Here is a 24,568-nt window from a genome sequence, read left to right on the forward strand (position 1 = left end):
TGGCAATCACAGAGGTCAGACGTTTCTTGTAGTTGGCCACCAGGTTTGCACACATCTCAGGAGGGATTTTGTCCCACTCCTCTTTGCAGATCTTCTCCAAGTCATTAAGGTTTTGAGGCTGACGTTTGGCAACTCGAACCTTCAGCTCCCTCCACAGATTTTCTATGGGATTAAGGTCTGAAGACTGGCTAGGCCACTCCAGGACCTTAATGTGCTTCTTCTTGAGCCACTCCTTTGTTGCCGTGTTTTTTTGGTCATTGTCATGCTGGAAAACCCATCCACGACCCATTTTCAATGCCCTGGCTGAGGGAAGGAGGTTCTCACCCAAGATTTGACGGTACATGGCCCCGTCCATCGTCCCTTTGATGCGGTGATGTTGTCCTGTCCCCTTAGCAGAAACCCCCCCCCCCCAAAGCATAATGTTTCCACCTCCATGTTTGACGGTGGGGATGGTGTTCTTGGGGTCATAGGCAGCATTCCTCCTCCTCCAAACACGGCGAGTTGAGTTGATGCCAAAGAGCTCGATTTTGGTCTCATCTGACCACAACACTTTCACCCAGTTCTCCTCTGAATCATTCAGATGTTCATTGGCAAACTTCAGACGGGCCTGTATATGTGCTTTCTTGAGCAGGGGGACCTTACGGGCGCCGCAGGATTTCAGTCCTTCACGGTGTAGTGTGTTACCAATTGTTTTCTTGGTGACTATGGTCCCAGCTGCCTTGAGATCATTGACACGATCCTCCCGTGTAGTTCTGGGCTGATTCCTCACTGTTCTCATGATCATTGCAACTCCACGAGGTGAGATCTTGCATGGAGCCCCAGGCCGAGGGAGATTGACAATTATTTTGTGTTTCTTCCATTTGCGAATAATCGCACCAACTGTCTCACCAAGCTGCTTGGCGATGGTCTTGTAGCCCATTCCAGCCTTGTGTAGGTCTACAATCTTGTCCCTGACATCCTTGGAGAGCTCTTTGGTCTTGGCCATGGTGGAGAGTTTGGAATCTGATTGATTGATTGCTTCTGTGGACAGGTGTCTTTTATACAGGTAACAAGATTAGATTAGGAGCACTCCCTTTAAGAGTGTGCTCCTAGTCTCAGCTCATTACCTGTATGAAAGACACCTGGGAGCCAGAAATCTTTCTGATTGAGATGGGGTCAAATACTTATTTCCCTCATTAAAATGCGAATCAATTTATAACATTTTTGACATGCGTTTTTCTGGATTTTTTTGTTGTTATTCTGCCTCTCACTGTTCAAATAAACCTACCATTAAAATTATAGACTGATCATTTCTTTGTCAGTGGGCAAATGTACAAAATCAGCAGGAGATCAAATAATTTTTTCCCTCACTGTACACAAAATAGTCCAAACTGGATTTTTTGTTGTTATTCTGTCTCTCACTGTTCAAATAAACCTACCATTAAAATTATAGACTGATCATTTCTTTGTCAGTGGGCAAATGTACAACATCAGCAGGGGATCAAATACTTTTTTCCCTCACTGTATGTCCATTACATGAAATCCCAATAAAAATCAATTTAAATTACAGGTTGTAGTGCAACAAAATAGGAAAAGCGCCAAGGGGGATGAATACTTTTGCAAGGCACTGTATGTAGTTTTAAGTCGCATGGTGAAACTATATTTCTACATTGTTTGATTAACCATTATTAACTGACAAGTAATAGGACCTATTTTAGGCTCTCCTCGTAGAGAGAGCTTGGCACTGTGTTTATATGAGAGAGGACCACGCCCATCCTCAGGGCCCTCCCCCTCCTCCTACGTTTAAAGTGTGTTCAGAGTGATAGCCTCAAGGAGCCCTCAGACAAAACATACCAGCCACAAGGGTTTTACACTGCCTCCTAAGATCCATATATAAACCAGCTCACTAGAGCACAGAGATATATAGAAGAATCAAGGGAAGAGTGACATTTTACTTCCGTGGACTTGGAGTCTTCAGAGTTAACAGGTTTGTTTTGCTGAGATCTGAGGACACTTGTTGGAGAAACATTTCTGAACTTGGCACCACACAGCACAGCCTTTTGAAAAAATGGCACAAAGACAGAACTCCGACAAAGACCCGACTGTTGAACTCTTCATAAAGGTCAGTATTGTGTTCATCCTTTAGTTTAAGAAAATAGTCATTTGTATTAATTCTAACACACCGTCTATTTCAACAATATGTGAAAAGATGTAAATGGTGTGATGATTGAAATACAGAAAAACGTACCTCAAAATTGCTTCATGTGAAAGCAAATGAAATGGACAAGATGTAATGTAAAGCTTCAGCCACTTCAGCCATAGCCTCTATTTCAAAGAATGGCTCAATGCTTGTAGTGTTGTGTTCGGGATGGGTAAACACTGGCATCTGAGCAAGATTTGACGTTCAATTAACAGCACTCTGAGAGGCTAGTGTGTGTGTGTGTGTGTGTGTGTGTGTGTGTGTGTGTGTGTGTGTGTGTGTGTGTTTGAGTGAGTGTGACAGTGAGAGTAGCCTTTATCACTGTGTAATGACGCCAGACACTGGAGGCCACCTTATCACCACACGCCCTGGAGGAGGAGGCAGCACACTGGGAACCCCTGGCCCCCCGCTGAAGCAAACACACACACACATTCACACTGACACATACATGCATGCTCTAACCACATATGCACATTCACACAACAGAAAAAAAGTCGCAAATAAGTAGATATGGATTGTATCTATGTAAAGTTATATACGTGCATAATGGTACATATTTACGCACACGCACGCACACACACACACACACACACACACAATCCTTTTGCGTACAACAGTGAGCGAACCATCCCATTTATTTATCCATACCAGAGGTAGAGCAGCGTAGGTGGGTCTGTAATCAGACTCTGTTGTCATATCATGTGCTATAGGTGTGCACTGAGGGGAGTGGATGTCCATTTCTGTTGGGTTCCTTTCCAACTCAATGCCGGCTTTTCCTCTCAAGTAGCAGTTCCTAAAATAACCCAGCCAGTCCCAACACTACAAGTGTGTGTATTTGTGTCTTTGGTCATGACATGAGATTAATATGAATTGCATGATAGGGTTGGAGATCAGGACTTACTGTAATGGATTACATGGACAATGTCAACATCAACCTTTGGAATTTGGAAAGGGCTCCCTATCTTATGTGTGACCATGTGTCTTCTGTGTTTGAGGAGTTATCGTATATTGCTGTCTGTGAAATAAACTACCACTAAACTAGCCTGGTCCCAGATGTGTTAATATATTGTCTTGCCAACTCCTATGGTCATTGTTTGGTGTGACAATGACCCTAGGAGTTGGCAAGACAGCACAAACAGATTTGGGACCAGGCTATAACCTAAACTCAATAAATAATGCTGCTTATCTTTCAGGCTGGCCACGATGGACAGAACATGGGCAACTGCCCCTTCTGCCAGAGGCTCTTCATGGTCCTGTGGCTAAAAGGAGTCAAGTTCACCGTGACAACCGTCGACATGAGGAAGTAAGCCCCCCGCCTCCCTGGCCTCCCGCCCTTCCACTTCCTGTGCATCTGTTTAAAGGTCTCCTCACACATGGCTCTATAAAGAGTTCAGCAAGAAACCAAACTGTTTAATAGGGTAAAGTAATGGGGTGTGATACAGAGAGGTGATAGAGGGCGGAGCTTGAAAGGCTAAAGCATTTGCAGAATGGACAAAGAGCTCTGTGTAGAATTGAACAAACATCTTTTCTTAATCTATTCCCTTTCTTGTGTGAGTTTCTCAGGCACATTACCGGTGAGCAAATAAGATCAGGAAACGTTGACAGGATGCTGATAATTGAGTGATTGAGAAAACACACAACATGTACCCTTTAAGCTAGCCACTCCCATGCCAGTGTGTTTCACCAACTGAATCATAGGCATTGTTGGAATCATTAATCGAAACATGGCTTGATAACCTTTGTGTTCGTTGTGATTGTGCCGCTGAATGATTAAGCATGGTATCTATTTCTATAAAGCTGGAATGATCCCATATATGAACATGTCTACTCCCTTTCTTTCTTCCTACCCTTTGCCCACCTCTCCACCCAACCCTGCCCTGGTACACTCTAGGAAACCAGCAGAGCTGAAGGATTTGGCACCTGGGACCAACCCTCCGTTCCTCCTGTACAACGGCACCCTCAAGACAGACTTCATCAAGATCGAGGAGTTTCTGGAACAGACATTGGCCCCTCCCAGGTAAAGTATTATTATATTAAAGAAAAAGTGAATGGCACTAACCTTCTTCAAACAAACTCATACTCCTCTCATCCTCCTCCCTTCAGGTATCCACACCTTAGCCCACTCAACAAAGAGTCCTTTGACGTGGGCGCTGACATTTTCGCGAAGTTCTCCGCTTTCATCAAGAACAGCCCAGCCAACAGTACTTGTAAGTAAAGTTTCAGTCAGTCCACATTCATGTTTTAGATTAGACCATGTCTTATAAGGCAATGGAAAATATGACAATTAAAAGTACTCAACGGAAATCCAACAATGCCCATGATTCAGTTAGTAAAACACACTGGCACTGGCGTATGCCTTAATGAAATGCTGGTTTGATGTGAATTTTAGGGCCCGGCCCAAGCTTACTCCTGGACTGAAAAGCATGCTCAATGCAGAATCTCAACTGAAAGTACTTTTTTATCCATAAGGAATACCTCCAAAGCTCCAGACCTATCTGACATACATGCCTGTGTCTCTCTAAATCCATAGTCCATGAGAAGGCGCTGCTGCGGGAGTTCAAGCGCCTGGATCTCTACCTGAACTCCCCCGTCCCTGAAGAGATTAACCACAACTCCAGAGAAAACATTCTCGTCTCCAAGAGGAAGTTCCTGGATGGCAACCATCTCACCCTGGCAGACTGCAACCTGCTGCCCAAGCTGCATGTCATCAAGGTGAGACAAATTGGCATATGACATAAACAGTTTGGAATATTAATATTTTCTGTTATTAGGCATGTCTTATGACTGTAGTACACAACCTATGCAATGACAGGGCCCATCCTTACTTTCTAAGTATAACTCCATTTTGAACCATTGGGAATAAACATTCTCAGCCCTTATTCTCTATTCTACATTTCTTTAATAGTGTAATATGACTATTATTGTTTATAGTGTCTCACAATTCAAATGTTTTGCAATGTATTTGGATTTATGTGATAGATTGCTGCCAAGAAGTACTGTGACTTTGACATCCCGGTCCAGTTCACCGGTGTATGGAGGTACCTGAACAATGCCTACGAGAGGGAGGAGTTCAGTCAGACCTGCCCTGCCAACATCGAGATCGAGAAGGCTTACCTGGACGTAGCCAATAAGAGGCAGTAAACCTATAACCAATCTTTAGCCAACAATTACACAATCATTACACAACTATTACACAACATGTCCTCTTTTACTGTTACCATGGAAATTGTAACTCATTCACAAAACATTAAGGAATTTTGGGAGGGGCCAGCAATCATTATTGAAATATCTCAAGCCAACTGTTTAAAAATCGACATTTATAAATTCCTGCAGGAGGATGCCAATAGGCATTCTAGAAATCAAAGTTCACAAAGAGACCCCCTCCTGCTTAAAGTGCATTATGTTAATTAGGCACTATAGGGCATGCGCAAGATGAACCACAATGCCATATGTTTTACAGGCAGTGTAATAGTAAGCTGCTACAGTAACTAAGGTCTATGTATGAAGTCAAGTACCGACTATTTATTTCATGTAATTATACTGGCAAATTTCATTATATGCCACACTAAATAGGCCAAGTGTGCAATTTGACTGTTTATCTAATTTAGTGAGTTTCTTTGTCCATAGTGTAAATATATATTTCTTACATGTTGTTTATGACCTGCACACCCATACCATAAGAATACATGAGTGTATTCTAATTATGTTAATGTGTGATTGAAACTAGTGATATAAAACCTATTGTGCATGGTTACCATTACCACTCAGAATATTAAGCTCTCACCAACAAGAATACAGTCAATTAGCATGTAAATACATTTTGATATCAGGAAAATATGTTTTACCATAATAGAGTACACCTGTTCAAACTATGATGTGAAAATAAATGTCTGACCCTTGAGTGTGTGTGTATGTGTGTATGTGTGTATGTGTGTATGTGTGTGTGTGTGTGTGTGTGTGTGTGTGTGTGTGTGTGTGTGTGTGTGTGTGTGTGTGTGTGTGTGTGTGTGTGTGTGTGTTGCTGATCATTTCAAAGCAACCCATATACAGTATTTGCAGTCAGTGATTTATGTGGTATGATTACACAAAATATTTATTTACTGTGCATTTCTAAATTTGTCAACTAAAATATAGTTGACGTCTAATTTTAGTGTTTAATATTGTTGACTTCATTCCGCTTCCAAGCATTGGTTCGAGGCATGTACGTTATGTATTTGTATAGAAATTGATATGCAATCTTACACAGTGTTGGTCTCAAAAACAAAGTTGTTCCGTTCCATCCACATTACATATTTCATTTTATTGTCACCCAGTCTCAATGCAAGGCCATGTTCAACCGGATTAAAAAATATATTTTCATCAATCATTTAGTCTAGGGTTATAAGTATAAACATTGTCTTGGGGCTGTACGTTTAATATTTAATAAGGGATACAGCTTGGGGCGAGGGTGGCAAGATAAGGTGTTCTTGTCCAGGCATCGTCGAAACGTCTCTTATCCTCCTTCAGCGCACATCTTCTAGTTTGTCACACAGTATTTCCAGAAGCATGCTATCCAGGGAAGAAAGAGACAAAGATAGACAAATGTCAAGATTCTGTGCATCAATTCTACCTTCGTGAGTCCTATCATGTTACATCATATCCTGTTGGTATCCCGCTAGGCTATACCCACCGGGCACAGACGTTAATTCAACGTCTATTTCACGTTGGTTCAATAAACAGAATTGATTCAACCAGTGTGTGCCCAATGGGTAGTCACTCCATCTCACCTTCGACGGGACAGCCCTTAGTTAAACATCCTTACCAAACACTTTATTGCATTGTAAATATGCCAGCATAGATATGGTATTTTCTTCAGTTGTTGACGCGATACTGTGCTTTCAATTTTCCTCAGCAAACACCTGATCTTACTATGTGCATAAGGAACATAAGGAAAGGTGTTGCGACAGAGTCTGTCCAGGATAACGTTGTTTTTAATCACCTCTCTTGTTGGTTTTCGGCAAGTTCTGCTCAGAACGAAGGAAGCCCTGAGAGCGAAGCTTGTCGGCTGCAGCGAGCTTCAAAACCACCACCTTCAGATCATCAACCTAAAAAAACACAGACAGAATATATTTTATGACACATGGATCCATATAGAACCTAATAGAATATAACTGCTTTTCCCAGAGGGTTATTTTGTATCACACAGTCAATAGAAATGTCTAACACACTCTTACCATGTTGACAAATTTATCCTGCTGCACAGAATCTTTAGCTCCTGAAGGAAAATTGAGAAGATAAACCCAGTGAATATAGACCTCATCACGTTATATGGGTGACTAGCTGTTTAGAATAAAACCCATTGTCCTTTTGACTAACTCCTCTGCATATGGCAAAGAGTTATGGGATATCAGAACATTCATGTCCAATCCTTGGTATCTTGATAGTAGGTTTTGTCTCTCCTCACCTGCTTTATTCCATGTGTCCCTGGCTCCATCGCGCTGCAGCAGAAGAGGGTAGAGATTCTTCACCTCTCTCTGGTCAGTCAGCTCAGTGTTCTCTCCATCCTCCACCTCTGCCATCAACTGCTGGATTAGCTCTGCTTAGACCGAACAGCTCTCAATAATCAAACAGTATTATCTCCGTCATCAATACTGAGACCCACACCACTGCTGAAAGTTCCAGTGAACCCAATTATGTCATGTTACTCAAAACTGGTGTTAAAAGTCCAGACTCAGACTGAACTTAACTATAAAAATAGCTATTGCCTTCAATGTTCTCAGAGGAAAATCGATCCCCTTTGCCATCTACGGTAGACCTACATGGTTGTTGATAACGAACAGAGTATTTCAGAGTTCAACATTGCCCTCACAACATTATGCATAGGGATCTAAGAATGAAAACCAGATATCTAAACACTATAAATGACACCAAGAAAAGATGAGACATTGTATGTCTCATAAGGAAGGTTCAGCAAGACATGCCTAAAATAGAACATCATAGACATGGTCAGATCAAAAGAAATCAAAGACACCAGATTATCTTGCCTACCTTCTTGGGGTTCCAAGCTTGTGTCTGGATACAGTGGTAGAGCATGCGTCCGTCTGGCAGGGCAAATAACAGCTAAAATGTAGAACAGTGCTAAGGACAGCATGATGACAATAGCTTAGGTGGCTCTGGACTGCACTACCTTACCCTGACTGGGAACTTCACTTTTATATCTTACTCGACCATCCATCACGACGGGATCGATACATCATCATGTCACCCAGTCTCAGTCTTAATGGTTTTGACATGATGGGCCCATCGTCATAGACGCAATTCAGGGGACTCTGTCAATGCAACTGGGGCCTATCTCTGCTTGTTCAGAGGGCCCTACAAATGTTTGCTCTCCAATAGCAATCAGTGGCCAGTCAGCATCCTCAAATTCTTTATATCTGACTGAAACCATTTTCTTGTTCTAATGGGTTGTTCATCCTATCCCAGACAACATGGTGGAACAACATGTATCACTGTTCTGATCACAGCCCCTTTTAAGCACAGAGACTCTTTAAAAATATGTTATGGTCTCTTTGTTTCTTTTCTTTGTCTTACCCTTGTAGTCATACACTCAGAAAAAAGGGTACGGTTAGGGTACAGTATTGTTCCCTGGGGATACAAAATCACACCCATCATTAGCATATTTCCCAGCATGCTGTATTGCTGGTTGATTTTTTTTAAATAGTTTGTTTCAATATGTTTTACTTTTGCATACACATTATGTGTTTTTGCATGCACATTGATTGATTGATAGATTGATCTTATGCTACACAAAGATAAATAATATTTTTTAAATTTACTAATCCAATCTGTTAGTAATTATTGCACCCGTTACTGAGATAGTTGTTCCTGTTTAAATGGTTTAGGCAGTCAATTAATTTTCCCCACTGTGGCAGTCATGCTAAACGCAGGTTGCGGGTGATTAAAAGTTCACATTTTTGGATTTCCTCACTCTGGCTGGATTCAAACAGGAACTAATATCACTTTGCAAGCCAGCATAATGTGACTTGACCGATGTGGCCTGAAAACCAGGTGTTTCAGACCCCTGTGTTGGGATAAAACTAGGCTGTCAAAGTATGGCCTTATGATATATGTAATGTATTGTCATAAAGATTTGAATTTAAATGATAAAATATTAACTTAGGCACTTGGTGAAGGCTACATGACTGAAAGCCATTGAACGCAACAACCATGTTTCATCCCCTAAGGCATTGGTTCCCAACCTTTTTCGGTTACTGTACCACCAACTGAATTTTACATGGCTGGAGTACCCCTGAAGTACCCACTCATCTCCATTTTATCAGTAGGCCTATGGTCTCATGAGTCTTCTCAAGTACCCCCTGTGGATAGGTCAAGTACCCCCAGGGGTCCTAGTACCCCTGGTTGGGAACCACTGCCCTAAGGTACACTATTGGCTCTTAAAGGTATGAACTGCGAGGGTACAATTATGTACCTATAACTAAAGGTACAATGGGCATACCTTACAGGATACCACTACAGTGACAAGCATTTGTACCCCTTTAAGTACAATTCTAAACCTTTTTTTCTAAGAGTGTAAGAGGCAACAGTTGTCTACATAATTTTGTGTTTAGAGACCATCATTAGGCAAGTGTCAGGGAAATCACTCACTAGGTAGGTTTTAGCCATTTCTCATTGTCCTGACATGAAGCAGCACCCAATTACTAGCAAAGATAATTGTGTGCCGTGCTTTTCTAATGTCAGTTTATATGGGAAGTATTTGAATGTTGTACAGTCGTGGTCAAAAGTTTTGAGAATGACACAAGTATTGGTCTTCACAAAGTTTGCTGCTTCAGTGTTTTTTAGATATTTTTGTCAGATGTTACTATGTTATACTGAAGCATAATTACAAGCATTCCATAAGTGTCAAAGGCTTTTATTGACAATTACATTACGTTTATGCAAAGAGTCAATATTTGCAGTGTTGACCCTTCTTTTTCAAGACCTCTGCAATCCGCCCTGGCATGCTGTCAATTAACTTCTGGGCCACATCCTGACTGATGGTAGCCCATTCTTGCTGTCACACCCTGGCTCTGGGACTCTATATGTTGAGCCAGGGTGTGTTCATTCTATGTGTTATATTTCTATGTTGGGGGTTCTAGTTGTTCTGTTTCTATGTTGGCCTGAGTGACTCCCAATCAGAGGCAACGAGTGTCAGCTGTGGCTGGTTGTCTCTGATTGGGAGCCATATTTAAACTGTCTGTTTTTCCCTTTGTGTTTGTGGGTTCTTGTTCCGTGTTGGTCTATTCCGTACGACGATCGTGACAGAAGAACCCACCATACAAGGACCAAGCAGCGTGTCCAGGAGCAGGCAGACTGGACATGGGAGGAAGCGCCGGGAAAGGAGATGGAGAGGTTGGCGATGGCCCAGGTGGGCAAAGTGTGGTCCTGGGAGGACATGCTCGGGGGAAAAGGACCATGGGCTAGGATTAAGGCCCTGGCGAGAGAGGAGCAGCGGCGTCAGCAGTGTCATCGTCGGACGGACGAGAGGCAACCCCAAAACATTTTTAGGGGGGGCACAGGGCATGGACGACGGGGCTGACGGAGGCAGAAAAGGGGCGTATTCAGAAGGCCGCCAGGTTACGGGGGCCACTGGTCAAAGTAGGGAAAGAAGGTTTAGAGGCACGGCGAGAGATACTGGGGTGTGTTACCAGTCCGGTCCGGCCCGTTCCAGATCCCGGGGTAGAGCCAGTGGTGTGTGTCCCCAGTACGGTCCGGCCTGTTACGGCCCCTCGCACCAAGTGTACGGTGCGCGTCGCCAGCCCGGCCCGGCCTGTCCCTGCCTCTCGCACCAAGCCTACGGTGCGCGTCGCCAGCCCGGCCCGGTCTGTTCCTGCCCCTCGCACCAAGCCTACGGTGTGCGTCGCCAGCCCGGTCCGGCCTGTTCCTGCCACTCGCACCAAGCCTACGGTGCGCGTCGCCAGCCCGGCCCGGCCTGTTCCTGCCACTCGCACCAAGTCTACGGTGCGCGTCGCCAGCCCGGCCCGGCCTGTTCCTGCCACTCGCACCAAGTCTACGGTGCGCGTCGCCAGCCCGGCCCGGCCTGTTCCTGCCACTCGCACCAAGTCTACGGTGCGCGTCGCCAGCCCGGCCTGGCCTGTTCCTGTCACTCGCACCAAGTCTACGGTGCGCGTCGCCAGCCCGGCCCGGCCTGTTCCTGCCACTCGCACCAAAGCTACGGTGCGCGTCGCCAGCCCGGCCCGGCCTGTTCCTGCCACTCGCACCAAGCCAGGGGTGCGAGTCGTCAGCCTGGTCCAGCCTGTTCCTGCCACTCGCACCAAGCCAGGGGTGCGAGTCGTCAGCCTGGTCCAGCCCGTTCCTGCTACTCGCACCAAGCCAGGGGTGCGAGTCGTCAGCCTGGTAAAGCCCGTTGCTGCTCCACGCACCAAGCCAGGGGTGCGAGTCGTCAGCCCGGTAAAGCCCGTTCCGGCTCCACGCACCAAGCCAGGGGTGCGCATCGTCAGCCCGGTCCGGCCCGTTGCTGCTCCACGCACCAAGCCAGGGGTGCGAGTCGTCAGTCCGGTGAGGCCCGTTCCGGCTCCACGCACCAAGCCAGGGGTACGCATCGTCAGCCCGGTCCGGCCCGTTGCTGCTCCACGCACCAAGCCAGGGGTGCGAGTCGTCAGCCTGGTAAGGCCCGTTCCTGTTCTACGCACCAAGCCAGGGGTGCGTATCGTCAGCCCGGTCCGGCCCGTTGCTGCTCCACGCACCAAGCCAGGGGTGCGTATCGTCAGCCCGGTGCGGTCCATTCCTGCTCCACGCACCAAGCCAGGGGTGCGTATCGTCAGCCCGGTCCGGCCTGTTGCTGCTCCACGCACTAAGCCAGGGGTGCGCATCGTCAGTCCGGCACAACCCGTGCCTGGTTCACCGGTGCCTAATGAGGTACCGGTCAACTGCTCCACAACGGAGCTGAAGCTAACCGCTCCTGCTACGTCCAGTTCAGCTCCAGCCAGCGGGGCCAGACCGGACCAGGGGCGCTATGGGGGGATTATTGGAGGGTGGTGGGCAAGCCCGGAGCCAGAACCGCCGCCGAGGAGGAATGCCCACCCAGCCCTCCCCTGTTTTGTTCTAGTGGAGGCGCGGTCGCCACTAGAACATGTGTTATATTTCTATGTTGGGGGTTCTAGTTGTTCTGTTTCTATGTTGGCCTGAGTGACTCCCAATCAGAGGCAACGAATGTCAGCTGTGGCTGGTTGTCTCTGATTGGGAGCCATATTTAAACTGTCTGTTTTTCCCTTTGTGTTTGTGGGTTCTTGTTCCGTGTTGGTCTATGTTACCTAGGACGTTACGAGTCGTTTGTTGTTTTTGTTTACTGTCCGTGTTTATCGCTAATGATAAATAAACATGTTCGTTCATCACGCTGCGCCTTGGTCCTCCTCTCTTAACGACGATCGTGACACTTGCATAATCAATGCTTGGAGTTTGTCAGAATTTGTGGGTTTTTGTTTGTCCGCCTCTTGAGGATTGACCACAAGTTCTCAATGGGATTAAGGTCTGGGGAGTTTCCTGGCCATGGACCCAAAATGTCAATGTTTTGTTCCCCGAGCCACTTAGTTATCACTTTTGCCTTATGGCAAGGTGCTCCATCATGCTGGAAAAGGCATTGTTCATCACCAAACTGTTCTTGGATGGTTGGGAAAAGTTGCTCTCGGAGGATGTGTTGGTACCATTCTTTATTCATGGCTGTGTTCTTAGGCAAAATTGTGAGTGAGCCCACTCTCTTGGCTGAGAAGCAACCCCACACATGAATGGTCTCAGGATGCTTTACTGTTGGCATGACACAGGACTGATGGTAGCGCTCACCTTGTCTTCTTCGGACAAGCTTTTTTCCGGATGCCCCAAACAATCGGAAAGGGGATTCATCAAAGAAAATGACTTTACCCCAGTCCTCAGCAGTCCAATCCCTATACCTTTTGCAGAATATCAGTCTACCCCTGATGTTTTTCCTGGAGAGAAGTGGCTTCCTCACTGCCCTTCTTGACACCAGGCCATCCTCCAAAAGTCTTCGCCTCACTGTGCGTGCAGATGCACTCACACCTGCCTGCTGCCATTCCTGAGCAACTCTGCACTGGTGGTACCCCGATCCCACAGCTGAATCAACTTTAGGAGACGGTCCTGGCGCTTGCTGGACTTTCTTGGGCGCCCTGAATCCTTCTTCACAACAATTGAACCTCTCTCCTTAAAGTTCTTGATGATCCGATAAATGGTTGATTTAGGTGCAATCTTACTAGCAGCAATATCCTTGCCTGTGAAGCCCTTTTGGTGCAAAGCAATGATGATGGCACGTGTTTCCTTGCAGGTAACCATGGTTAACAGAGGAAGAACAGTGATTTCAAGCACCACCCTCCTTTTAAAGCTTCCAGTCTGTTATTCTAACTCAATCAGCATGACAGAGTGATCTCCAGCCTTGTCCTCGTCAACACTCTCACCTGTGTTAACGAGAGAATCACTGACATGATGTCAGCAGGTCCTTTTGTGGCAGGGCTGAAATGCAGTGGAAATGTTTTTTGGGGATTATGTTCATTTTCATGGCAAAGAGGTATTTTGCAATTAATTGCAATTCATCTGACCACTCTTCATAACATTCTGGAGTATATGCAAATTGCCATCATAAAAAATTAGGCAGCAGACTTTGTGAAAAATAATATTTGTGTCATTCTCAAACCTTTTGACCACGACTGTACATAAAAAAAATGAAATATTATTGTATATGCAAAACCATCCAATCATTTACATTTCACACATAACCTTGATCATACATAACCTTGATCATTAATAACCGTGTGATCCGTAGAAAAGAGAGCAGAAATTTTCAAAAGGGCGGTGACATAGGGTGGTGTGTCATTGCACTGGGATTTAGCTGCCTCTTTGTCAAAATGAAAGGTTTCTAATAAACAGGAAATAGAAGTATGATCAAAAGGCCCAGACTGTTGTAAGTGATTGATAAGGTTATCATAATCTTGTCTACACAGGTTTCTGAAATTGCTGTTGAAAACAATCTGGTGTCTCGCTATACATCACAGGTGTCAAACTCATTCCATGGAGGGCAGAGTGGCTGCGGGTTTTAGCTCCTCCCTTGTACTTGATTGATGAATTAAGGTCACTAATTAGTAAGGAACTCCCCACACCTGGTTGTCTAGGGCTTAATTGAAAGGAAAAACCAAAAACCTGCAGACACTAGGCCCACCATGGAATGAGTTTGAGACCCCTGGTGTACATAATCTCATCTGCTCATTCTTAGGTGAAACGTTTTGCTGAAATAATTGTGCTGAAAGCAAGCAGGACTTCCAACATACAGTATTGTCGTGCTCAATTTGAAAATAAAACCCAAAGTCTAATATCAATGTAAGGCTATATAAAATAAAATGTTATATAAAGAGTTATGACATCCATTTAAGTTTGTACCATGGCTTTGTATCTGGTTTGCATCAACATAACTGGAATGTAATATATTCAACACAGTTTAAGTTGACATAAACATAATATTTTGCATTTTTTGGTGTTTTTTTTTATCACCCCGCAACAGAGATTAACTGTCAATGATAAGTGAGTCACATTAACCCGGAAGTGGGTGAGGAATCCTGAGATGATCCCAGTCAGTGTTGCCAAGTTTGTGGTTTTCCTGGAAATTGGGCTACTTTGAAAACGGAAATTGGGCTACTTTGAAAACGATGTCGCGGGTGAAAATGTATTTGTCGCGGGTTGGCAGCTTTTTGGCTATTTCTAAGTTGCACGGCGGCCGCCATGGCATTTCTCTTAAACATATATTTCACTGTGACCTGCTGCTGACTGTCAAAGCAGCGAGGCAGGCCGTTGATGAGTGAGTGAGTGAGTGGTGGGGAGGGCCGGGTGTGTGTGTGTTGAGAGAGCAGTACAGCTATTGGCTGAGTCACGTGAGCGATAGGAGCGAGAGCAGCACGCACGCACGTTGTGATAACTTTTTACCAGTTATAGGTAGGGTATTTAGATTGTCATTATGGAGACAGCTATTTCTAACCCATTTTCCATAAAACATATTAATACACAAGAACTGATGCACATCAAGAAATAATGGAGACAAAGCACTGGGAAATGACATAAATTCGCTCGGAGGTGGTTTAAACTGCATTCTAATGTTGACTGCTTAAAGAAAACGGTATCAAGCGAAGTGCTGTATGCATGCTCAGTTCTTGGGTCTCCGGGGCTGCCCGAGTGGAAATTTCAAATGGAAGTAATGGAATTCCCTCGCGTGGTTCTTTTTATGGGGAAAAACTGACACTAGGCTAAATGTGAAGAATGATACATTTGCCACTGTTGGCCATCAAGTAGCCTATTAATGTATATGCCATTGTAGGCTACCATTTGATACAATAAATATGTTGAAATAACGATATTACTGGAGTCATTGCAAATCAATTTGTGCCACTTGTGTAGCCTACCTGGAGCTGGCAAACCAATTTAATAAATAGCCTATAATTTCAGTTTATTGTTGTTGTAGACTTGTGTTACTATACAATTATTAATGGACATGTTTAGTTAATTAAATTGGAAATTATCAAAGCTCTATCGCAATTGCCGATTAGTTGTTAGAACGCATTATATTCACGGTAACAGTAGTCAGATTAGGCTACAGGTAAAACAAATTCTAAAAAATAAACACTGGCTGTTGTTGACAAGCATATTCAGTTCATATACAGATTATTAATATTTTATTCAGTGATTTAAATTATGACCCCATCCTCAGTAGCCTATTCCAGCAGACTATTGGGAAACACAAGCACTTCTTACCTCTTAATCGCCTCGCTATTCATATTGAATAAATTAGTCTGTAAATTTGAACTAAGCAAATTGCTAAATCGTTCAGTTTACATCTTGCCTACATCTTGTCTAGGCTACTGTAGACTATCTGAAATTAGATGTAGGCCTATCAGGGGCTATAGGCTACCTGCCTTTATCTAAGCAAACCATGGCAAAATGGAATTACAATCATAAACCCAGATTTTAGTCTGTGGTCTATGCCTATTGAAATGATAAATCAATCTCGCAAGTGGGCCATTTGTAGTCTTAACATTTGGCACATAATAACAGCACAATTGCCAGAAAATAGCTTAATATTAGTTTTTTTTATGTTCATCCAAGTTTTTCTTGCTCAGAGATTTCGAGATCCTCTGTCCAACTTTCACCACTCAAACTCTCCTGTTGGATTTATCTATAGTTATGCACATGCACAAAGGGGATTAATTTACAATTATAAACCTGGTTTGAGCTCTGAATGCTGATTGGCTGAAAGCGGTGGTATATCAGACCATATACCACAGGTATGACAAAACATTACTTTTTACTGTTGTAATTACGTTGCTAACCAGTTTGTAATAGCAATAAGGCACCCTCGGGGTTTGCGGTAGATGGCCAATATACCATGTCTAACAGCTGTATCCAGGCACTCCACGTTGCGTCATGCATAAGAACAGCCCTTAGCCGTGGTATATTGGCCATATACCATACCCCCTTGTGCAAATGATCTGGCGAGTTTAATAAGGACTAATTATATTTTCTCTTGCCACATATTCAAATTCCTTTATTATGTAAATCATTATTATTTTGAGGAAACCTGAATTTTGCTTCTAATGTCGTTACAAGTTACTATGATATTCCTTCTTAATTGGCTCGATAACGTTATGAAAAAAAGTTTTCATGTATAAATATGGCAACTCCTCTCTTGCTGTGAAAAAGAATTAGGCTAGTTTTCAGGCCTTTTGAGCGGGTTTTGAGTGGTCATTAGGCTAGAAATATTTACTTGACCTGGCAACCCTGATCCCAGTGAGTAGTAGATTTGTGTCAGCACAGAGGGATAGGCCATCTGTACCTGAAGGGGAAGATTCCCGGTGTTTGTGATGCTCGTTGTTTTGTGCGACGCAGACAGGGTGGCGTGAGTGGAGAAACAGAAGAGTCATTGTCTGTTCTTTTGAGTTTTGATGTTGAGTCTTTGCCCGACAAAGTTATGTTAGGATATATAAGTTATACTGTACGAGCTTTTGTGACGAATACATTACGTTGTTACAGGTGTCAAGCTTATGGGCATGTGGCAGCAGTGTGTAGGAGGGAGGTTCCTAGCTGTGAGAAGTGTGCAGAAGGGCATGAGACAAAGGAATGTGTAGCATTGGGGAAAGTAGTGGTATGTGTTAATTGTAGGGGTACCCATGGGGCTGGTGATCAAAAATGTCCCATGCGAGAGAGGCAGGTTTCCAGGGTTAGAGTAGTGCATAAATTGTCATATGCTGAGGCAGTGAAGAAAGTAGAGGAAGATGGGTCAAGGAGGAGGGATCCTGAGAGGAGTGGTGTGAGTAGTAGATCTGTACCAGTACGTAGGGATAAACCAACAAGTGATATATGTTTCAGTAAGATTGGATTTTTGGCATTTATAGCCATGGTTATCAACTGTACTGCAGTGATGGAATGTAAGTCGCAGAAAATAGAGGTTGTGGTGGCAGCTGCAGAGAGGTATTTGTGTGTGTAAGACTTGACATCAAAAGAGTTACAGGGTGTGTTAAGTGGTGGTGTCCCATCCTTTCAGGCTGTTGGCCTGAAGTAGGACTAAATAGATTTAAATAGTGGAGTATGGTATGTATTATTATTATTTATGTTTTGTGAGTGTAGTGTTAGATGGTAGGGTATTAGTATTATTATTATTATAATTTTTTAAGCAACGTACAAGGGAGTTATACTCCAGTCTAGTAGGTGGCGGTAATGCAACATTTATTGGATGCCAACCGCCGTTAAACCTCATCGAAGAAGAAGATAGGCCATCGAGTGTTTTGAGCTTCAGTAAGGTTGGCTTCTTAGCGTTCATAGCAATGGTTAACTACTGTACCGCAGAAATGGAACTTAAATCACAAAAAATAGATGTTGTGGTGGCAGCTGCAGAGAAGTATTTGGGTATACGAGATTTGACTTCTGAAGAGTTACAGGGTGTGTTGAGTGGGGGTGTCCCATCCTTCCAGGCCATAGGCATGGGGCAGGAGCAAATAGAGTCAAAGTAGTGGAATGGTGTAGTCGGTTTTTTAATGAGTGTAGGTGGCAGCTGCAGAGAAGTACCTGGGTGTATGAGATTTTACTGCGGAAGAGTTATAAGATGTTTTTAGATTCTTTATGAAATAGTGGTATATAGGTGTAGGGTTGGTTGGTGTGCATTTATTTTTATTTTTACCCCCTTTTTCTTTTTTTGTATCACAAATGTAAAGTGATTTAACACAGAATGTGGCAGCATTCATAAACAGAATGTGCGAACGCCATGATACCAAAGAAGAAGAAAAAGCCGGAAGTTCCTGGTGGTTGTAAATCCAACAGCAAGCTTGCAACACTGAGGCATATCGGCATACGACACCTCCTTCGACAGGAGTGGAAACTAAAGGAAGGAAGGAAGGGAATTCTCTGTCAGCTGCAGTCGTTTGTAGGTAAGTGTTTAATATATTTTTTGGTTTTAAACGTTTCTCTTAATGAGATGTGCCTTTTTGTGATTATAGCTAAGCTAATCTAGCTAGCTATCTGTAACGTTAGCTAGAAAGCAAGCTACCTAGCTATTCGTCTTGCTTCATTACTTGTAACCTGTTTGTCAAGTTATAGCTAGGGTAACAAGGCAGCCATGAAATAGTTTTATAATTTTGCACTGACAGTTGTGTCATGTCCTTGCTAATGCTAACAGTAAAAAGATAGCTAACTAACAGTAGGTATTAACTGTAAAATACCATATTTGGAGGAGGATTTGTTTTTTGGGGGGAAGTATTACATTTTACAGATGTTGGAATCTGTCTCTTGAGTCTAGCTTGCAACACACTAATAACATGAAATGACAGTCACTTGTTAGGTATGTAGCTCTTTAAAGGTCATGAGCATCCATTTTGATTAGTAATATGGTGAATTAATTATTTATATCTACTTTCAGTGTGTGCTGTTGACAAACATGTTGTCGGAAGGCAGCTCCTTCATGAAGGGGATAGCCCTGGGAGGCACATTCTGCCTGTTGTTGACCCTGTTGGGGAGCTTCACACCAGGCATGCAGTCCAGCCCAGAGGACCACCACCACCACCACCACATCAAGGCTCCCACCAAGGACGAGCTACAGAGCCTGTCTGATCCCCAGATGGTGGAGATGAGCCAGAGAGTGCGGGTCTATTGCGTCATTATGGTTCAGCCTTCTGTCCTGGGGTATTGGTCCACAGCCAAGGACACCTGGGGTAAACACTGCGACCACGCCGTATTCTACAGCTCTGAGTCGGCCAAAGCTCTGGAAGCGGTGGACCTTAACGAAAAGGACGAGTGGGCCAAGCTGCGCAAGGCCCTGAAGCACGCGTACGACAATGCCGGCGACCTGCGCTGGTTCTTCGTTGCGCGGCCCACCACCTTCGCCATCATCGAGAACCTCAAGTACCTCGTTCTGGCCAAGGACCCCAACGAGCCCTTCTACATCGGCCATGCCATGAAATCGGGCGAACTGGAGTACGTGGAGTACCAGAGCGGCATCGTGCTGAGCTACGAGGCCCTCAAGAGGCTGGTGAACGTGTTCAAGGACGAGGAGAAGTGTCCGGAGCAAGGCAGAGCCCTGTGGAAGCTGAGCGAGGAGAAACAACTGGCTCTATGTCTGAAGTACACCGGGGTCTTTGCAGAGAATGGCGAGGACACACAGGGCAAGGGGCTGTTCAACAGTAAGAGTGTGAGTTCACTCATCCAAGACAGCATGTCCAAAAAAAACCTGGACGTGGTGGAGGGCTGCTGCTCTGACTTAGCCATCACCTTCAGCGGAATGTCACCAAACCAGATGCAGGTCATGATGTTTGGAGTTTACAGACTACGCCCGTATGGGCACAACTTTCATGATTCCTTGATATTCCTGCCCCCCGAGGGCTCTGACAATGACTAAAGTGCAAGGCTTCCCCCTTTGGGCCAGACATGGCATTAAACAGACTGCTGCTGTCAAGTCTGACTGGTGAATAAAGACAATTTTCTTATTCAGTTTGTATCCATGAGGGAGGGTGGCAAATACATGAGGCAGGCAAATCATTATTCTTAGTATTTTATACCTTTCAAATTTGCACTCTGCACATAATACCATTATTATGAATGAACAGATGAAGAAATCACACATTTGTAGAGCACATGTCAAACTCATTCCACAGAGGGCCAAGTGTCTGCGGGTTTTCACTCCACCCTTGTACTTGATTGATGAATTAATGTCACGTATTGTCTAGGTCTTAATTCAAAGGAAAAACCAGCAGACACTAGGCCCTCCATGGAATGAGTTTGACATACCTGTAATGTATAGGATAGTATACATAATTTTCTTTCACACAATTGACATTTTATTTCATTGGTATTTGTGGTTAATTTGGTTTAATTAGGCTAATACAAGGCCACATGGAGTGAACGTTTGAAATTAATCTTGAAGTATTGAGATGACTGTAAAAGTCTGTAAACAGATAGTTTGCTACACGTGATTGTTGTCACCATTGTAATAGAAATGAATGTTGGTGGATTTGTTCATTTTGGGGTAACTATTTTACCCACTTGAAAAACCTGATGAAATAAAAAATTGGCTGAAATTGACAGCCATGTTTATCCTCCTAATACCAAAAACTAAATGAAATGAATTGTCCTCCTGAGACTGTTCTGTTGCTTACTACCAAAAGCGCTAAACCAAATACTGAGCACTGTAAAGCCAAATAGGCCTATCTCATAGTGAAGCAGTTTCATCTTACCCCTTGTTATTGATAAGCTAAAATGTGTGTGTGTGTGTGTGTGTGTGTGTATATATATATACACACAGTGCATTCGGAAAGTATTCAGACCCGGTGACTTTCTCCACAATGTTACGTTACAGCCTTATTATAAATGGATTTTTTTTTTTAAATATCCTCATCAATCTACACACAATACCCCATAATGACAAAGCGAAAACAAGTTTCTTCAAGTGCAGTCGCAAAAACCATCAAGCGCTATGATGAAACTGTCTCTCATGAGGACCGCCACAGGAATGGAAGACCCAGAGTTACCTCTGCTGCAGAGGATAAGTTCATTAGAGTTGTCAGCCTCAGAAATTGCAGCCCAACTAAATGAATCAGGCCTTCATGGTCGAATTGCTGCAAAGAAACCACTACTAAAGGACACCAATCATAAGAAGAGACCTGCATGGGCCAAGAAATACGAGCAATGGACATTAGACTGGTGGAAATATCCTCATCAATCTACACACAATACCCCATAATGACAAAGCGAAAACAGGTTTTTAGGAAATGTTGCAAATGTATACACTACCAATCAAAAGTTTGGACACACCTACTCATTCAACGGTTTTTCTTTATTTTTTCTATTTTTTTAAATTGTAGAATAATAGTGAAGACATCAAAACTATGAAATAACCTAAGACCTGCTTGGGCCAAGAAATACGAGCAATGGACATTAGACTGGTGGAAATATCCTCATCAATCTACACACAATACCCCATAATGACAAAGCGAAAACAGGTTTTTAGGAAATGTTGGAAATGTATACACTACCAATCAAAAGTTTGGACACACCTACTCATTCAACGGTTTTTCTTTATTTTTTCTATTTTTTAAATTGTAGAATAATAGTGAAGACATCAAAACTATGAAATAACACATGGAATCATGTTGTAACCAAAAAAGTGTTAAACAAATCAAAATATATTGTATATTTGAGATTCTTCAAATAGCCAGCCTTTGCCTTGATGACAGCTTTGCACACTCTTGGCATTCTCTCAACCAGCTTCATGAGGTAGTCACCTGGAATGCATTTCAATTAACAGGTATGCCTTAAAAGTTAATTTGTGGAATTTCTTTCCTTCTTAATGCGTTTGAGCCAATCAGTTGTGTTGTGACAAGGTAGAGGGGGTATACAGAAGATAGACCTATTTGGTAAAAGACCAAGTCCATATTATGGCAAGAACAGCTCAAATAAGCAAAGAGAAACAACAGTCCATCATTACTTTAAGACATGGTCGGTCAATACGGAAAGTTTCAAGAACTTTGAAAGTTTCTTCAAGTGCAGTCGCAAAAACCATCAAGCGCTATGATGAAACTGGCTCTCATGAGGACCGCCACAGGAATGGAAGACCCAGAGTTACCTCTGCTGCAGAGGATAAGTTCATTAGAGTTGTCAGCCTCAGAAATTGCAGCCCAACTAAATGAATCAGGCCTTCATGGTCGAATTGCTGCAAAGAAACCACTACTAAAGGACACCAATCATAAGAAGAGACCTGCTTGGGCCAAGAAATACGAGCAATGGACATTAGACTGGTGGAAATGTGTCCTTTGGTCTGGAGTCCAAATTGGAGATTTATTTAGGATTCAAGGCACACTTAACCAGCATGGCTACCACAGCATTCTGCAGCGATACGCCATCCCATCTGGTTTGGGCTATGTGGGACTATAATTTGTTTTTCAACAGGACAATGATCCAACACACCTCCAGGCTGTGTAAGGGCTATTTTACCAAGGAGCAGAGTGATGAAGTGCTGCATCAGATGACCTGGCCTCCACAATCCCCCGACCTCAACCCAATTGAGATGGTTTGGGATGAGTCGGACAGCAGAGTGAAGAAAAAGCAGCCAACAAGTGCTCAGCATATGTGGGAACTCCTTCAAGACTGTTTGAAAAGCATTCCAGGTGAAGCTGGTTGAGAGAATGCCAAGAGTGTGAAAAGCTGTCATCAAGGCAAAGGGTGGCTATTTGAAGAATCTCAAATATAAAATATATTTAGACTTGTTTAACACTTTTTTGGTTACTACATGGTTCCATATGTGTTATTTCATCATTTTGATGTCTTCACTCTTATTCTACAAGGAATGAGTAGGTGTGTCCAAACATTTGACTGGGACTGTATGTATATATATATATATATATATATATATATATATTTATATACAAAAAAAGATACCTTATTTACATAAGTATTCAGACCTTTTGCAATGAGACTCGAAATTGAGCTCATCTGCATCCTGTTTCCATTGATCATCCTTGAGATGTTTCTACAACTTGATTGGAGTCAATCTGTGGTAAATTCAATTAATTGGACATGATTTGGAAAGGCACACACCTGTCTATATAAGGTTCCACAGTTGACAGTGCATGTCAGAGCAAAAACCAAGCCATGAGGTCAAAGGAATTGTCCGTAGAGCGCCGAGACATGATTGTGTTGAGGCACAGATCTGGGGAAGGGTACCAAAACATTTCTGCAGCATTGAAGGTCCCCAAGAACACAGTGGCCTCCATCATTCTTAAATAGAATACGTTTGGAACCACCGAGACTCTTCCTAGAGCTGGCCGCCCTGCCAAACTGAGCAATCGGGGGAGAAGGGCCTTGGTCAGGGAGCTGACCAAGAACCCGATGGTCACTCTGACAGAGCTCCAGAGTTCCTCTGTGGAGATGGGAGAACCTTCCAGAAGGACAACCATCTCTGCAGCACTCCATCAATCAGGCCTTTGTGGTAGAGTGGCCTGACAGAAGCCACTCCTCAGTAAAAGGCACATGACAGCCCACTTGGAGTTTGCCAAAAGGAACCCTAAGACTCTCAGACCATATGAAACAAGATTATCTGGTCTGGTGAAACCAAGATTGAACTGCCAAGCGTCAGGTTTGGAGGAAACCTGGCACCATCCCTACGATGAAGCATGGTGGTGGCAGCATCATGCTGTGGGGATGTTTTTCAGCGGCAGGGACTGGGACACTAGTCAGGATCGAGGGAAAGATGAATGGAGCAAAGTACAGAGAGATCCTTGATGAAAACCTGCTCCAGAGCGCTCAGGACCTTAGACTGGGGCGAAGGTTCACCTTCCAACAGAACAACGCAGGAGTGGCTTCAGGACAAGTCTCTGAATGTCCTTGAGTGGCCCAGCCAGAGCCCGGACATGAACCCGATCGAATATCTTTGGAGAGACCTAAAAATAGCGGTGCAGTGACGCTCCCCATCCAACCTGACAGAGGTTGAGGGGATCTGCAGAGAAGAATGGGAGAAACTCCCCAAATACAGGTGTGCCAAGCTTGTAGCGTCATACCCAAGAAGACTCGAGGCTGTAATCGCTGCCAAAGGTGCTTCAACAAAGTACTGAGTAAAGGGTCTGAATACTTATGCAAATTTATATTTCAGTTTTTTATTTAATACATTTGCTGAAATATATATATTTTAAAAGGTTTTTGCGTTGTCATTATGGGGTATTGTGTGTAGAATGATGGAAAAAAAACAATTGATCAATTTTAGAATAAGGCTGTAACGTAACAATGTGGAAAAAGTCAAGGGATCTGAATACTTTCCGAATGCACTGTGTGTATGTGTGTGTGTATATCTATATATATATACACTAC

At 43.6% G+C, this 24,568-nt stretch overlaps 2 protein-coding genes across 3 annotated transcripts; both read left to right on the forward strand.

Moving 5' to 3' along the window:
• The first annotated feature begins 1,820 nt into the window (after window positions 1-1,820).
• On the forward strand, window positions 1,821-6,080 carry LOC311107484 (chloride intracellular channel protein 2-like). The gene is made up of 6 exons (XM_084149980.1): window positions 1,821-2,101; window positions 3,373-3,482; window positions 4,071-4,196; window positions 4,283-4,386; window positions 4,710-4,891; window positions 5,159-6,080. Exons 1-6 carry the CDS (start codon window positions 2,048-2,050, stop codon window positions 5,318-5,320), a joined length of 738 nt encoding a protein of 245 aa, XP_084006106.1. The 5' UTR covers window positions 1,821-2,047; the 3' UTR covers window positions 5,321-6,080.
• An 11,899-nt stretch (window positions 6,081-17,979) lies between these two features.
• LOC311107733 (C1GALT1-specific chaperone 1-like) lies at window positions 17,980-20,812 on the forward strand. Of its 2 annotated transcripts, none has more exons than XM_084150250.1 (2): window positions 17,980-18,645; window positions 19,134-20,812. In XM_084150250.1, the coding sequence occupies exon 2, from the start codon at window positions 19,152-19,154 to the stop codon at window positions 20,106-20,108; it is 957 nt and encodes a 318-aa protein (XP_084006376.1). In that variant the 5' UTR covers window positions 17,980-18,645; window positions 19,134-19,151; the 3' UTR covers window positions 20,109-20,812. The 2 variants fall into 2 exon arrangements, with proteins under 2 accessions (XP_084006376.1, XP_084006375.1); XM_084150249.1 differs by having other exon boundaries at window positions 17,983-18,641.
• The last annotated feature ends 3,756 nt before the right edge of the window (window positions 20,813-24,568 follow it).

This window comes from Coregonus lavaretus, assembly GCF_964263955.1.
Source record: "Coregonus lavaretus genome assembly, chromosome: 32".
Lineage (NCBI taxonomy): Eukaryota > Metazoa > Chordata > Actinopteri > Salmoniformes > Salmonidae > Coregonus > Coregonus lavaretus.

Excerpts from the sequence above, each read along its gene's own strand:
- LOC311107733 (XM_084150249.1), top strand. The coding sequence starts at position 18,483 with ATGATACCAAAGAAGAAGAAAAAGCCGGAAGTTCCTGGTGGTTGTAAA. Across the intron at positions 18,642-19,133 it reads TCTGTCAGCTGCAGTCGTTT|TGTGTGCTGTTGACAAACAT; the intron begins GTAGGTAAGTGT and ends ATCTACTTTCAG.
- LOC311107484 (XM_084149980.1), top strand. The coding sequence starts at position 2,048 with ATGGCACAAAGACAGAACTCCGACAAAGACCCGACTGTTGAACTCTTC. Across the intron at positions 2,102-3,372 it reads CTGTTGAACTCTTCATAAAG|GCTGGCCACGATGGACAGAA; the intron begins GTCAGTATTGTG and ends CTTATCTTTCAG. Across the intron at positions 4,197-4,282 it reads CAGACATTGGCCCCTCCCAG|GTATCCACACCTTAGCCCAC; the intron begins GTAAAGTATTAT and ends TCCTCCCTTCAG.